Genomic DNA, 15,527 nt, shown 5'->3' on the forward strand with positions numbered 1-15,527 from the left:
AGGTCATGTCTCGTTTTGTTTTGAATTTTCTCAATGGCAATATTAATCTGATCATTCTTGTAGCCCCTCTCCTTGAACTTTCTTTGCGAGTTTTTTGCAAATTCTTTTGATTCAACAGAATTGGCTGTAGGGCAAACTATTTTTCAAGAGAAGTGGGTGACAACTATCAGCCCTCAACAAACTGTTACGATCAGTAGGTTCTCTGCTTAATAAAGGGTTATCTTTTGTGCCTACAACCCAGTGCAACGATTTTGATGTTAAGGTAGACATGTTTAAGTTCCATAGCTTCAATACCGTCCTCGTGTGGAAGATCAGCTGGAAGGATCTGTGGGCCATGGGAGCGATATGACGTCCTTCCAACACCAGTTAATCTTCACCAATGGTATGGTGAAGATCCGGGTGAAGATCCGGGCTGTGCCCTCTGTTCCATGCCAGCCAACCTCAGGCACATTCTCACAGGGTGTAAAACAAGCCTCACCCAAGGACGCTACACTTGGCGTCACAACCAAGTCCTTAAAAACCTTGCGTCCGCCCTGGAGGACAAGCGAGCTGCCACCAACTCCCTACCACCCACAGCAGCATCACACTCCTTACGGACAAACTTTGTCCGCGAAGGGGCTAAACCACCGAAGAGCGGCTCTACACCATTAGAGCGAGACCAGCTGCGCTTGGCCTGCAACTGGAAAATGCTAGCTGACATTGGCCGGCAACTTGTGTTTCCTCCGGAGATCGCAACCACCACCCTAAGACCTGACATGGTGCTCTGGTTCCGTTCGCTCAATAAGGTCTTCATCATTGAGCTCACAGTACCCTGGGAGGACTCAGTAGATGAGGCTTATGAGCGAAAACATCTCCGCTATGCTGATCTAGCTGGAACACAGAAGTCCGACCAGTGGAGGTGGGCTGCAGAGGTTGTGGCAACATCTACAACCAGACTGCTTAGAGACCTGGGAATTAAGGGCCAGAGCCAGCATTCGGCAATCAAAGCTGTATCGGAGGCGGCAGAAGGCAGCAGTCAGTGGCTCTGGATGAAGAGGAAAGACCTCAGCTGGGCCCCGAAGTGAGAGGGCCAGGAGGTATGCGGTCAACAATGCTTGACTCAGGGAGGAGGACGCCCCTGCCATGCATAGTCCAATGGGATGTTGTTTCTCAACAACAAGGCAACTCCTATGACTAATTGGGAATGAGACACAAGCGTAGGATTGATCAACCTGTCGCTGGTCGCCTTTGGGGAGGGTGTATAGTGTGAAAGGCCGAAACACCCTAGGAACCAAAGGTACACTACTGACGATGCGCTCCCCAAATTTCACCACGCTCACTGTTCATTAACTCTTGGAAGTGCTTGCACAAAGGACAGTAACATCTCATCCTGTGTTCTTGGAATCTTTTCAAGCTCAGTCTCGCAAAAACACGCATTCTTGTGTTCTAACTACCCTCTATTCAAAGTGCTCTGAACAAATTAAGGGAATTGTTCACAAACATTGGCACATTCTAAAATGCGATGATCGTCTCGGTAATGTGTTTGCGGACCTTCCCTTGGTCATATTCTTGCGGGGCAGAAATCTCAGAGACCAATTGGTACACTCTGATTTACCACCCCAAGATATTTCTGAACGTCTATTTGCGCCCCTACTGGATGGAAATTACAAATGTAATGGCTGTGCTCAATGCAATGGCACTTATAAATCCAATCGAGAATCTGTGGAAAGAACTGAAAACTGCTGTTCACAAATGCTCTCCATCCAACCTCACTGAGCTCGAGCTGTTTTGCAAGGAGGAATGGGAAAAAAATTCTGTCTCTCGATGGGCAAAACTGATAGAGACATACCCCAAGCGACTTACAGCTGTAATCGCAGCAAAAGGTGGCGCTACAAAGTTAAGGGGGCTGAATAATTTTGCACGCCCAATTTTTCAGTTTTTGATTTGTTAAAAAAGTTTGAAATATCCAATAAATGTCGTTCCACTTCATGATTGTGTCCCACTTGTTGTTGATTCTTCACAAAAAAATACAGTTTTATATCTTTATGTTTGAAGCCTGAAATGTGGCAAAAGGTCGCAAAGTTCAAGGGGGCCGAATACTTTCGCAAGGCACTTTTTGTGTGTTTTTTTTGGTGTATTTTGTATTTTTTTCTTCCTCTCTTCTAAGTCAGCTTCAGCCTTATGGACATGGGTGTATCTGTGGTCCATTTGGCCTGTCCCTAGGCTTCCTTCAATGATGGGTTGTGAGTGGCTCTGTTGATGAACTTCTGGCCAATGATTGACTGTCTATTGTTGATTGATGTCAGTCCAGATATGCTGTTAACGTAGTGGTTGCTGATGTATCTTGGTAGTCTGTAAGCCATTTTTGCTGCCATGTTTTGGACTATCTGTAGCCGATTAATCTGCTGCGGTGAAGCTGTTATCCAGGCTGGCAGGGCGTATTCAAAGAGGGGTCGGATGTAGCTGATGTAGACTTTCAGCACTGTCTGAGGTGAGGCTCCATATTTTCTTCCGTACAGCGTTTTTAGGTGGTTTAGTCTTTTTCGTCCCCCCCTCTCTATGTTCGCTATATGGGTTGTCCAGCGCATGTTCTTCTGGAAGGTGACTCCAAGGAATTTTGCTTCTTTTTCTACTTTTATTGTTTCACCGTAGAGTTTGAGATCTATGGGTTTCCTGTTTTTTTCTCTGGTGCTTTTTGTGAAGAGGACACATTGGGTCATTTGTGGGTTCAATTTTACTCGCCACATGTTGGACCACGACTTAATCATTTCAATAGACTTCTGGAGTTTTTTTGCAGCAAGTTGAGGACATTTGGAGCTGGACCAGTAGCAGAGGTCATCGGCAAACTGTGAGACTTGACCTATGGTGGGTGGAGGGTAGTAGATATCTGATATGTAGAGTAGAAAAAGTAGCGGGCTTAGAACTGCCCCCTGTGGGACACCTGCCTCCGGGGTGAAAGGTGAGGATATTGCTGTGGAGACCTTCACTTTAATTGTACGGTTGTGGAGAAAGCTGGTGATGATGTTTCTGATGGAGAGCGGTAGTTTGAGATTGGAATCTGCGAGCGGGTAACACAGTCCATTGTGCCACATCTTGTCAAATGCTTTCTCTATGTCAAAGAAAACCGCCAGGGTAAGTTCTTTTTTCTTAAAGTTCCGAAGGATGTCCTCTGACAGTCTTAGAATGTTATCGGTGGTTGATCTTGCTTTCCTGAAGCCAGCTTGGTGGATTCCAAGGAGGCCCATTTCCTCGGTGTGGCCGCTCAGTCTTTGGGTGAGTACTCGCTCAAACAGCTTCCCGACATGACTGAGGAGGCTGATTGGTCTGTAACTTGTGACGTTGTATGGGTCTTTGCCAGGTTTGTGGATCATTGTGACAACTGCAGATTTCCAGGGTAGGGGAATGTAGCCTTCCGTGAGACATGCTGTGAAGAGGTTGGAAAGAAGGTGCAGGTATTCGTCAGGTGCTTGTTTGATGAGTGTGCTGTCAATGTTGTCTTCCCCTGGTACTTTGTTTTTAGTTTTTTTCAGGTGGGTCTTGATTTCTTCAATGCTCACAGAGCGGGTGAGGGGATGGTCTACTGGTGTCGGATTTGAGGTGTACACTGTTTTCTGCATTTCTCTGTCGACGATGGTTTTCCAGTCTTTGTCAAAGAGAGGATCGTCGGGACAAGAATTAACATTTTGTAGGTGGTTTCTGAATAATGTTGCTTTTGTTTTGTTGTCTTCGATGAGTTGGTTTTGAGACTTTAGCACAGGTATGATGTTATTGGTTTTGTCTCCATTGATTGTTTTGATTTTTTGCCAGAAGGTCCGGGGGTTGGTGTCTGTATCTAGCTGGTGATAGAAGGCAGTCCACTGTTTCTGTTTGTGGAGGGTGAGTTGGTGTCTGACGTGATTCTGCAACCGATTAACTTCTGTTTTCAGGTTGGGTGCTCTTGTTCTAATAAAGTCTCTCCGGATCTTTCTTTTCTGCTTGATGAGACTGAGGATATGTGGTGGGAGTTGTTGTTGTGGTGGTAAGTGGGATGGTCTCTTCCCGGGCCTGGATGAGGATACTCCCTATTCTCTCCGCCAGCTGGTCCAGATCCTTGGGGTTCTGCGTTGTTACTGCAATATTTGTTATCTTGTCTGTAATGCAATTTCTGTATTTTTCCCAATCTGCTTTCTTGTAGTTGTATCTTTGCTTTTCAGGTGCTTGTTGGAGTTGGAGAGAGAAGGAGGCAAGGACAGGAAGGTGGTCACTTCCCACGTCGTGGCTGACAGAGAAGCTAAGAAGCTTAGCAGCCAAGTCCGGGGAGCAGAGGACAAGATCAAGGATGTCTGCCGTGGAGTTTGAAGAATGGATGTGTGTGGGCTCGTTGGTGTTGAGGATGGCCCGGTTTGTGCTGTCGAGGATATCCCTTAATACTCTTCCCGATGTGTTTGTAGTATTACAGTTGAAGTCGATGTGTTTGGCATTAAAATCTCCCATTATGATGGTGTGGCAGTTGTTGTCTGCAAGGGTGGCGATACATTTTTCGGAGGGTGTTGTTGCGGGTGGACAGTATATGGTAGCTACCAGAAGAGTTGTTTGTGCATTTAGGAGTATTTTCGCTGCCGTGTACTCATTGTTGTTGAGTTCTTCTTTGGTGAGGTTGAAAACGGCTTCAGAGTGCTCTATTCCTTCTTTTAAAAGCAGTGCCACACCCCCTCTGCATCCCTCTAGTCGATCCTTCCTTAGAATGTTAAAGCCAGGAATACGGAATCTTGCATTAGTACTTAGGAAGGTTTCGTTGATAGAGGCAATGCTGGTTTGCTTTTCTAGAAGAAGTTGCTTCAGCTCCTGCTCGTTTCTCCTTAACCCTCTGATGTTGATATGTAGAACATTTATTGGAGTAGCCATTTGGTTTGGAGTGTAGTTAACTTGGAATCTCCTTCTACAGCCTTAAGGAGGGGCCATCTCTGTGTTTCCTTATGCTGTCCATAACTCTCTTTACCATTTCTTCATCTCCGCATATTCCTTTCAGATCCTCCTGCAGGTGAGTGGTGCTGGTGAGAGGCTGGGAGCCGGAGAGGTTTGGTGTTGTGAGATGGTTGGTAGTGGCTGTGCTGATGGTGGTAGTAGTCCTGGTGGGCTTGGTGGTGGTGAGGGCTAGATAGGTGGGACATTGTCTGGAGATCGATGAGTGGGCGCCGCCACAGTTGGCACAGCTGGCATCATTTTTCTCTTTGGGGCACTCTTTATGGTGGTGGTTTTCAGCACATCGCAGACATTTGATCTGGTTTTTGAAGGTCTGTGGAGACGTGGTTGAATTCTTGACATTTGTAGCACTGTTTGATAATGGCGGGGGGTGGCCGTGCTTTTTCCACCCTGAAGTGGAAGTAGTTCATGTAGAATCCCTCTAGCAGTAGGCCAGGCGCGTCGCCCGGGTTGCTGAGGTGAATACGGATGAAAGTGGTCGGTTGCTGTGTGGCTCAGCTGACGATCCTGTATACTTTAGTGCTTGTAAAAAAAAAAGAGCACTGCCCAGCCTATGGAAAAATATGCAAATCCTGTGATACAGCTAATCACTTCGCAAGGGTCTGCATGAAAAGCAAGAGAACGGAGGGTAAAGTGCACTCCATGGAAACAAACACAGCTGAAGGGAACGACAGCACAGAGGATGTATATGCTAGCGAGTGCATAGTCCACTTTGAGTTGGACGCAGCAATCCAGCCTGTCCAGTGCACCCCGCAATGTACCAGTGGCCATGAAAGCAGCTACGAAGGCTCAGCTTGACAAATACGAAGCAGATGGCCACATCATATCCGTCACCGAGCCTACAGACTGGATAAGTAATATGGTTATCGTCAAGAAACCAGACAAGCTACGGATATGCATTGATCCTAAACACCTCAACCTGGCTCTGCAACGTTCACATTACATTATGCCGACGTTGGAGGATGTTCTTTACAAGCTCCCAAAGGCCAGAGTCTTCACGCTCGTGGATGCCAGAGATGCCTTCCTGCAGTGCAAGCTCGACGAGCCCAGCAGCTACATGATCACCTTTTGGACACCCTGGGGCAGGAAGAAGTGGTTGAAGCTTCCGTTTGGTGTCTCCGTGGCTCCAGAGGTGTATCAGTGGAAACAGCATGAGCTGTTGATGGGACTCAGTGGCGTGGAACCCATAACAGATGACATCCTCGTAGTGGGCTGTGGGGACAGTGATGAGGAGGCAGAATGTGACCATGACGCCAAGCTGCTGGCCCTGATGGTCAGATGCAGACAGATCAAGCTAAGGCTAAGCATAAAAAAGCTTCAGTTTAAAGTGCCAGAGGTCCGCTTTCATGGGCACATCTTGTCCTCCACCGGATTGAAGGCGGATCCTGAAAAAGTGAAGGCTGTCTTGGAAATGCCCCACCCATCTGACGTGAAGGGAGTGCAGCGCTTCGTCGGATTCGTCACCTACCTGGCCAAATTCCTACCGCGGCTCTCTGAAGTGTGTGAGTCACTGAGGAGGCTCATGGACAAGGACACCATCTGGCATTGGCTCCCAAAACATGACGCAGCGGTGAGGGAAATAAAACAACTGGTCACCCAGACACCTGTACTGCGATACTACAATGTGTCAACCTGTCACGATTCAGAGTGACTCAAGCCAGTATGGATTTGGCTGTTGCCTCATGCGGGAGGGCCAGCCTGTGGCATTCGCCTCTAGGGCACTCACCCCAACAGAGCAGAACTATGCCCAGATAGAGAAGGAGTGCCTCAACATTGCGTTTGCATGCCAACGCTTCCACCACTACCTGTACAATATTACCGCAGAGACAGATCACAAGCCCCTTATTGCTATATTCAGCAAGCCTCTCCTGAATGCCCCAAAACGACTGCAGAGCATGCTACTGGCCCTACAAAACTACAACCTCAAGGTGGTGTATAAGTCAGGGCCAGAGATGTATATGAGTGACACGCTCAGCAGGGCTACTGCATCAGGCACTCACACACGCTCCATGCATGAACAACACGCAGTGTGCAGCTTACAAACAGAGCAAGTGGATGTTGAATACATCAACCAGGCTGACTACCTCAATGTTACGGACCAGCACCTTATACAAATCAGACAACACACAGACAGGGACGAGCAACTCCAGACATTGAGGTCTGTGATTCTGATGGGCTGGCCCGACTGCAGGGAAGAAACTGCTTTAGCCGTCAGAGAATATTGGCAGTCAAAGAGGAGCACAGTGTTCAAAACAGAGTAATATTCAAGAGTCAGAGAGTCGATATTCCCCGGTCTCTGCGCCCTGAGATGTTGGCACGCGTGCACTCAAGTCACATAGGAGGTGAGACCTGTTACAGACAAGCACGTGACACACTGTATTGGCCAGGACTGCAGAGTGAAATCAAAGACTATGTCAGTAAATGCACAATCTGCAATGAATATGCCATTGAGCAACAGAGAGAGACGATGATGTCCCACGAGCTACTGATGCGCCCCTGGAAGATAGTAAGTCTGCCACTGTGCTGGAAGAGATCTAAAGACTTTCTTCTGGTAGTCGATCATTACTCAGACTTTTGGGAGATCGACCTCCTCCCCGACCTCTCAGCGGAGACAACGATCAAACGCTGCAAGGCTCAGTTTGCCCACTATGGCCAACCAGATAGGATCATTTCAGACAATGGACCCCAATTCTCCGGAGTTGAGTTCCGAAAATTTGCTGCAGGATGGGAATTCGAGCACGTCACTTCATCACCACGACACCCAAAAGCTAATGGGAAGGCGGAGTCCGCAGTAAAAATCGCAAAGAACCTCTGCAAAAAGGCTCTGTCACAGAAGACGTAGCTTCACCAAGTTCATCTACGACAAATAAGCAAAAGACTTACCTGAGCTCAGGGTGGGTGAAACGGTGCGAATGAAGCCCCTACCAGGGGACCGGACAGGCCTCTGTAGACTCGGATCCTGTGTACAGAAAGGGGCACCACACATGGCTCCAGTACCGTAACAGGGTTGACCTTCGGATTGCTGAGCCAGCACCTACTCAGAACCCTGATGGCCAAAGGGGTCGCATGACAAAAAACTTAATCTGTAGGTTTCCCATCAGGTATTGTTGACAGATAAAAGTGAAGAGAATATCAAAATGTGTTGTTACCTGAGGAAAAAATAATAATAATAATAATACTAAACTGTTCATGTTGGAAATTGTTACTATTTTATTAAATGGAAGATGTTACAGATGTGTAAGATGCCATTTGTTGGTAAATGTTCATTACTGCAACGCTTGTGTTTTACCGGGGTGCTTGAGATACCCGGATGTGTCCTGATGTACTGAACAACTGGTTAGTCGCATCAATGCCTCTGTCTCGTCATTTAACATTCAAACAGTAGCCTTAATTAATTGGCCACATTTTATGCATGTTACACTATGACACTAACCTCTATCACGATAACTTGCTGGGTTGAGGTTCCACTCCCCTCATCAACGGTGATTGGTTGGTCATCTCTCCACACGTTGTGACCCGCTGGCTTCACAAAGCTCCTGTGGCCTCCAGTGAGAAGTCCTGAGAGAAAGAGGTGGTGAGGTACTGTCAATGATCAACGGTATATACTGTTGACACTGCCTGTGTAACAGTATAACTTTATAAACCGTCCCCTCGCCCATACCCGGGGTTGAACCAGGGACCCTCTGCACACATCAACAACAGTCACCCACGAAGCATCGTTACCCATCGCTCCACAAAAGCTGATTGAAACGCCGATTGAAACGCTTATTAGCTCGCACCACCGCTAACTAAGCTAGCCGTTTCACATCCGTTACACTCACCCCTCTTTTGACCTCCTCCTTTTCCGCAGCAAACAGTGATCCGGGTCAACAGCATCAATGTAACAGTATAACTTTAGACCGTTCCCTCGCCCATACCCGGGCGCGAACCAGGGACCCTCTGCACACATCAACAACAGTCACCCACGAAGCATCGTTAGCCATCGCTCCACAAAAGCCGCGGCCCTTGCAGAGCAAGGGGAACCACTACTTCAAGGTCTCAGAGCAAGTGACGTCACCGATTGAAACGCTATTAGCTCGCACCACCGCTAACTAAGCTAGCCGTTTCACATCCGTTACACCTGCAACTGGGTAAAGTTCATGATGCCGTTGACCTTAAAGGGCCCCAGGACCAAACATCCACCACTATATTTTACAGTAAGGAATGAGGTTATTTTCTGCTCATGCATTCTCGTTTCGAAGACAAACCCACCATTGGTGTGCGTGGCCATAGAGCTCTATTTAATGTTATCCAACAAATGATTCTGATTTAATAAGGCTGTAATACACAATTAATTGGTATATACAGCCTGAAACTAATGCCTGCAAATTTAAAATTGTGTAAACGTACTATACATTTAAACTTACTCTGGCAGACAAAATATAGACAGGAAAGTATTGTTTACCCAACTTTTTAGAGAGCTGGTGGGTATATGGTTCAGTTTGGCACCAAGGTAAAAAAAAAAAAATTGGGGGTGATATTCGTTTTTCATCTTCAATAGCTATGCCAGGACAATGAAAATGGTATAGTCTGAATCAGAGGAGGATTGTGAACAATCCAGTTACTAGCAGTTGATATTACGATGTCAATAAATGAATCTTAAATGGCGCTTGCTTTTTAAATGACTGAATATATACATGGCAATTTAGCAATTAGGATTTTATCTGTAACAGTTTGATAAATTAGGCATTGTTGCAATCTGTTGGCATATAGATAAATGCACATATTTTTTCCAGTGCGGGCCTTGTTCTACAAACATATCCCCCCCATTGGATTACTTAGAAAGAAAGCATGCAAGTACTCCAACAGTCGAAAAATGTCAATGCCCATCCCTATTAGTTTCAGACTGTATATACCAATAAATTGTGTATTGCAGCCTGATTAATCTGACTACCAACAACTGTAAGTTTGCTAAATGGCATTGGCACTTGGATTGGAACCGGTGCCCTGGTCAGATGAAATGAAAATTGAACTCTTGAGTGCCTATTCAGTAATCTGGCCCTGGATGTAAGGTAACACTTCTCATAACTTGTTGATACACAATTTATTGATTGACTATGTTCCATGCATCACTTTTAAAAAAATTGAGTATGACAATTGGAAATTCGGTAAAGAATCTTTTTGCAAGAAGAATTTGCACTTAGCCAAGTAGTCAGGGGATCCAAAAACTGACAAAGACCCAATTCTGTAACACATCTGAACACATGCGCAGAGGGGAACAGGGCGACAGGGCCCGCAGCCTTCTGTAGAATGTACCTCTTGTCATTCCTCTGTATCGGTCCAGGATGTTGACACTACTAGATCGACTGGCGAGAACGCGCTCTCGCATTGTCCTCTCTGCGCGCTCCCGTGCCACCTTCAGTTCCAGTAGCTGTAGTTTCCTCCGCAGTCCTCTGTTTTCTTTCTGGCTTTGAGTTATTTCCAAACGAAACACTGCATAGTCTTCGTCTACGAGTTTACATATATCTGCCACGGCTGTATTTGCTAGCTCCTCCATGATGGAGGCTATTTGAGTGTGAAAAACCATATAGTTAGCCATTGTTGGCAGCTAGCTAGCGTTACCTAGATAACATATATCAACCAAGTCTCCCAGCGCGAATTAAAGACTACCTGAAGTAAGTATGTGATGCTGTGCAGTTAAATTAATCATATTTTGAGTTTCAGGGTGTTAATAAACGTCTACATAACAATAAAAACGCTAACATCGAAATCGTTCTTGGTCCTTGTTCGCTTCCGTTTACTTAAGAGAAAGGATCTTATTGGTTTGCGTCATAGGTGGAAGGGTATAATTAGATGAAAAATGTATGCGTGCTGTTCTTTGAAATACGGTACTGCTTATTACATTACACATCAAATATCCTATGATCAGTATTTTTTTAAGCTGAGAGCTGACGTGTTTATGAAGAGCAGTGTGTTAGCAAGAATAGAGTAGAAAATAGCATGACTTTACCTCAGTAAGGTAAATATTCAATAGTCCTTGTTATAGTCTGACCAACTCAGTGGCCTTGTGGTTAGTGTCTGCCCTGAGATTGGAAGGTTGAGTTCAATCCCTGGCCGAGTCATACCAAAGACTGTAAAAATGGGCCCTGATGCGTCTAGGCTTGGCACTCAGCATTAAGGAGTTAGATTAAGGCTAAGGCCCTGCAATAGACTGCGTCTTGTCCAGGGGTTGTACTTGTACGTCAAGCTGCCTCACACTACAGAAATAGGAGATGAGCTAAGGTTCATGCAAGGCTACTTACTTGTTATAGCCTATGTTTACCATCTCTCTAAAAACTGTTTTTTACAAATGGCAAGTTAACAAAGCGTTACCCCAATACACTTAACATAACTGTAATATAACAGCTAAAGAATGGTTCCTAGATATCCCCTGCATACATCTCACACTGCTACGATTTCTTCCCGTTGTGGACACTCCTATGTCTATAAGGTTACTCGGGAAGGAGAAGCTCTTGTAACATAGTTTGCACATGAAGGGACTCTCCTTGAGGCAGCTGAGGAAGGTTAGACCCAGGTCCCTTCTATGAACCCTTTCAGTAGGCATTAGACGGGACCCTGAAAGAGAAGACTACCACCAGAGGGGTCTCCCGCCACTCCCTGTGAAGGCTGAATCCCAGGGTGACCTGCTCTGTTCAGCATGGATACTGTGGTGTTTGTATCATAGGAACAAGATGGTCTATCAGCCACAGGTCCCGCTTCATCCCTGCACTGAGACTGTGAAGAGAAGGGTCTGGGCTGCAGACTGGATCCCTGACTGGAGTCTCTCTGATGACCACCTGTCCACTGGTTGTGTTCTATGTAGTGGTTGTGGTGGAGTCTCTGTCCCTTGCGGTTGGGTCCTGGTTCCGACTCGGGAAGGAAGAGCGATGGCTCCTGATCCAGGGTTCTGAGACAGGGCCAGGGTTTGTGACCAGCCACCTCAGTGGTCCAGTCTCTCCCACCAGTAACACTGGATATCATCAGGTCTTCAAGGACTGCAGTCTGCAAACAAAGATGGTACAGAAAAGCATAAAGGTTTATATAAGAAACTCTTTACTGTACACAAACATGACATTATAAAATGTCAACCAGTCAAGCCCATCTCTAACACTGATTGAAGTACCTAACAATATGGAGCCATTGGATTGATATTTTTATGTTCAAACTCCGTCCCTGCAATGGTACAAAAATAACCAAGTCAGTCCAATTGACCAATGTCAATTTCGTATTTAATTAAAACAAATCACATTTATTGCACAAAACGATATGTCACAAGTAGAATGACTTTTCTCATTATGGTAACACTGCCTTTTCTGTAAATGTGGTACCCTCCCTTTGATAAAATGAATGTTAAAATACTTTGGAAAATGTTTTACGTTACATTACACACAGCTTCACTACTTCATGTCAAATAAACATGAATTAAGATACTATCATCTCACTATAAAACACCAGTATCAAACAGGACAAAGTTGTCACTTTTCATCAGTGAAGCATTTTTACAGACAACACCACACCAACCATCACCATATCATCTACTCTGCCTCATCATACTCATTCTTCCCTCAGTTCTCCTCATCCAGTTCTCTACTACATCCTAAACCAACAGAATGAACTATGAACTATCTAGTACTACATTACATGTCACTATACTCTACACACGGGCCTGTGCATTTCCCCCAGACCCTCCTCACACCCCTCCTCCTTCACCAGCAGTACCTCCTCCTCCTGGAAGAGACATGTGACACAGACATACACTCCCTCAGGTAGGTAGGCACAGATAATAAACACACTTTCAACATGGAGTGTTTACCCATCCCCACTACATGAGTCCTGTACTGTAGTTACAGAATGACTTCATTGTTAAACCCATCATGGTGGACATAAATATGTGGGTAAAAACAAGTCAGTTATGATAAGTCAAATGTCATTATTGGTCAAACCTGACCAACTAGTTTGACGTGTACAGTAGGTGTTTGTGTGTGGCTGTGTGTAGGTATATTCAGTAAGTATTTTAAAAACGGCTAGCTGACGCCGTCTGAACCCTCATCCGCTAGTGACTTAAATGCCGAGTTGACTTAGGTCTGACCCCAGGCGGTCCGGTAAGAACCAGGCAGATGTGTCCATATCCATGCTATTCGTTTCAAAGGAATGAAGGTGTGGCGGAGGTGTGTCAGCAGATGCCATATTCTGACCTTGACATGATTCCCGCATAATTCCGCCACCTTTATGCACGAGGAAACTACGAATAAGGTCGAGCACACCTTCCGCTTCCAAGTGAAAAAAACATCTACTTATTTTTTTTTTGATAGAAATTACACCATTCTCCATGCACTGTCAGTTACAAATTGATAAGAGCTATTGATAAGACCTAGGTAAATGAATAATCCGTTTGTATTGTAAATATAAATTACAATAGTTTAAGATCTATTTTACCTAATGATCGCTGGAGATAAATGTGAAAACAGTCATATTTCAGCTAACTGAAAAGCATGTCAACATGACCGGTATTTCAACTTTTCCACAGTGTAGTATAAATCGCTGTGTCGTTATTCTGACTTTGAATTGTAGGCCTATGGCTTGATTTTATAGGCATAATTTCATTACATTGTTAGTTTAGCTTTCATTCCTCTGCCATGTCTGTGTGGTTGTTCCTGGGGGTCGCTAGCAATAGTGGATTGTATTAGGCTAACGAATTACAAGTTGCGCAATCATTTGGGACACGTAGCCTATTTGAATCATTATGGAACGCAAATCATACATAGCAGTTTAAATCTGGAGCGCGGATCACGACGATTGGACCTTTGTCGTCACAGTTCCGTGATTAGGGAAGATTTATAGGACTATTGTTGAACTCCTGTTGCACACTTGTTTCACCTTCCAATATTTCATGGAATAAACCATTTAATTTGGCAATTTTCATAACGAATCAAACCAATATTTTTTTGTGCGTAATAGGCTCTCCAAACCTGTTTATGTATGATTCATAAATACTTTCCTAACCCTAAATATTCTACAAGATTATATATTTTTTAATCTAACAATTGGTGCTGAAAAAGAGACGAATATGCATGTATTTAAATGGATTTCTTTCATTGATCCCTAATATTCTGAACCATTCTCTCCATATATTCTAATGAGTCTGTCGAGAAAATTCAAATGATTAAAGGTACACCAAATTTAAAGGGATGGCTTTAGATCAATGTCCTGAAAACCCTATTGATTGAAAACTCCATAAGAAAATCTGTTGGCCAGCCAGGGAGGGATGTCAGCGGTTGAATTAAATTGATTCAGCCCGCGCAAGGGAACCACGCCTGCAAAGCCTGTTACTCACCTTCATAAGGTACGTCTACCAACTACTGAGAAACGCGTAAGAAAAAAGTGTACATTACATAAATCTGAATCTGGCCCTTGGTCACCACCACACAGTTGCACATACATTTACACCATAAGTGATAATGTGGTTTATTTCAGATGAACACTTCTAAAAGAAACTCTGAAATCTTGGTCAACAGCCAAACTTGTCGTCTGTCTACAACTAAAAACACAAATAGGGCAGCGAACATAGCATGGCAGGGGGCTCTAAAGCTGTCAGCATGTTTCAGTTAGGCTTTAAAAGACGTTAGCTTGAAAAATGAGCAGAAAAAAGCAGCAATAGTACTGTTTGTCCATTTTGAAATGCTGTAGCCAGAATACAGTTCCTCAAAATAGTCAGAACAGCCAAAAAAAAAACACTCACTGATGTCCAAAACTAACAAAAACGTCACCAAATGTCATAATAATATATTCACAAACTCTACCGAAATGTTTCAAGGTGGGAAGTATGCGAGCACCTTCAGCCTGGTGGGCTAGGCAACTGTCTACCAACTCAGGCAGGTGGCTGCAATCTAAGCAGGGTAGGAGACTGCAGACCTGCAATGGGGCAGTTAACTTAGGGCCTAGCACGGCATGGGGGCTCTAAACCTGGCGGGATAGGAAGCTGCACACCTAATAAGGCAGGGGGCTGAGATCCGTGAAGGAGACTGAAAAAACCTGACTGCAAAGCAAACGTTGGGCTTAGCAAGGTAGGGTGCCTAGGCCCTGAAAGAGCAGCAAACTTAGGGGCTACTAGTGCAGGAGGCTGTGGACCTAGAACAGCAGAGGACTGGGGGCCTAGCACTAAGACAGGAGTCTAGGAACCTAAGTCAGAACAGTGTAAACCTGCAACTAGGGCCAGAGACTGAAGACTGGGTACGGCCGGAAACTGAGAGCCTACCAAGAGAGCCTTTTTTCTGCGTCAGGGACCGGGAGACTAGTCATGATCGAGGGAAAGATGAACGGAGCGAAGTACAGAGAGATCCTTGATGAAAACCTGCTTCAGAGCACTCAGGACCTCAGACTGGGGTGAAGGTTCACCTTCCAAAAGGACAATGACCCTAAGCACACTGTCAAGACAACGCAGGAGTGGCTTCGGGACAAGTCTCTAAATGTCCTTGAGTGGCCCAGCCAGAGCCCGGACTTGAACCCGATCAAACATCTCTGGTGAGACCAGAAAATAGCTGTGCAGCGACGCTCCCCATCCAACCTGA

General features: G+C 45.2%; 1 protein-coding gene across 3 annotated transcripts in view; it reads right to left on the reverse strand.

Annotated features, from left to right (window-relative positions):
- Positions 1 to 15,527, reverse strand: part of LOC109894098 (oocyte zinc finger protein XlCOF7.1-like) — a 31,067-nt gene that overhangs the window by 11,434 nt on the left and 4,106 nt on the right. For all 3 annotated transcript variants that reach the window (XM_020487329.2, XM_031828185.1, XM_031828184.1), the window contains 2 exons: positions 10,237 to 11,961; positions 8,375 to 8,499 (listed from right to left, as the gene is read on the reverse strand). In XM_020487329.2, coding sequence (XP_020342918.2) covers positions 8,375 to 8,499; positions 10,237 to 10,519 — 408 coding nt within the window. In that variant the 5' untranslated portion in view covers positions 10,520 to 11,961. The remainder of the gene's footprint in view (positions 1 to 8,374; positions 8,500 to 10,236; positions 11,962 to 15,527) is intronic.

This window comes from Oncorhynchus kisutch, linkage group LG7 (genome assembly GCF_002021735.2).
Source record: "Oncorhynchus kisutch isolate 150728-3 linkage group LG7, Okis_V2, whole genome shotgun sequence".
NCBI classification, from domain to species: Eukaryota; Metazoa; Chordata; class Actinopteri; order Salmoniformes; family Salmonidae; genus Oncorhynchus; species Oncorhynchus kisutch.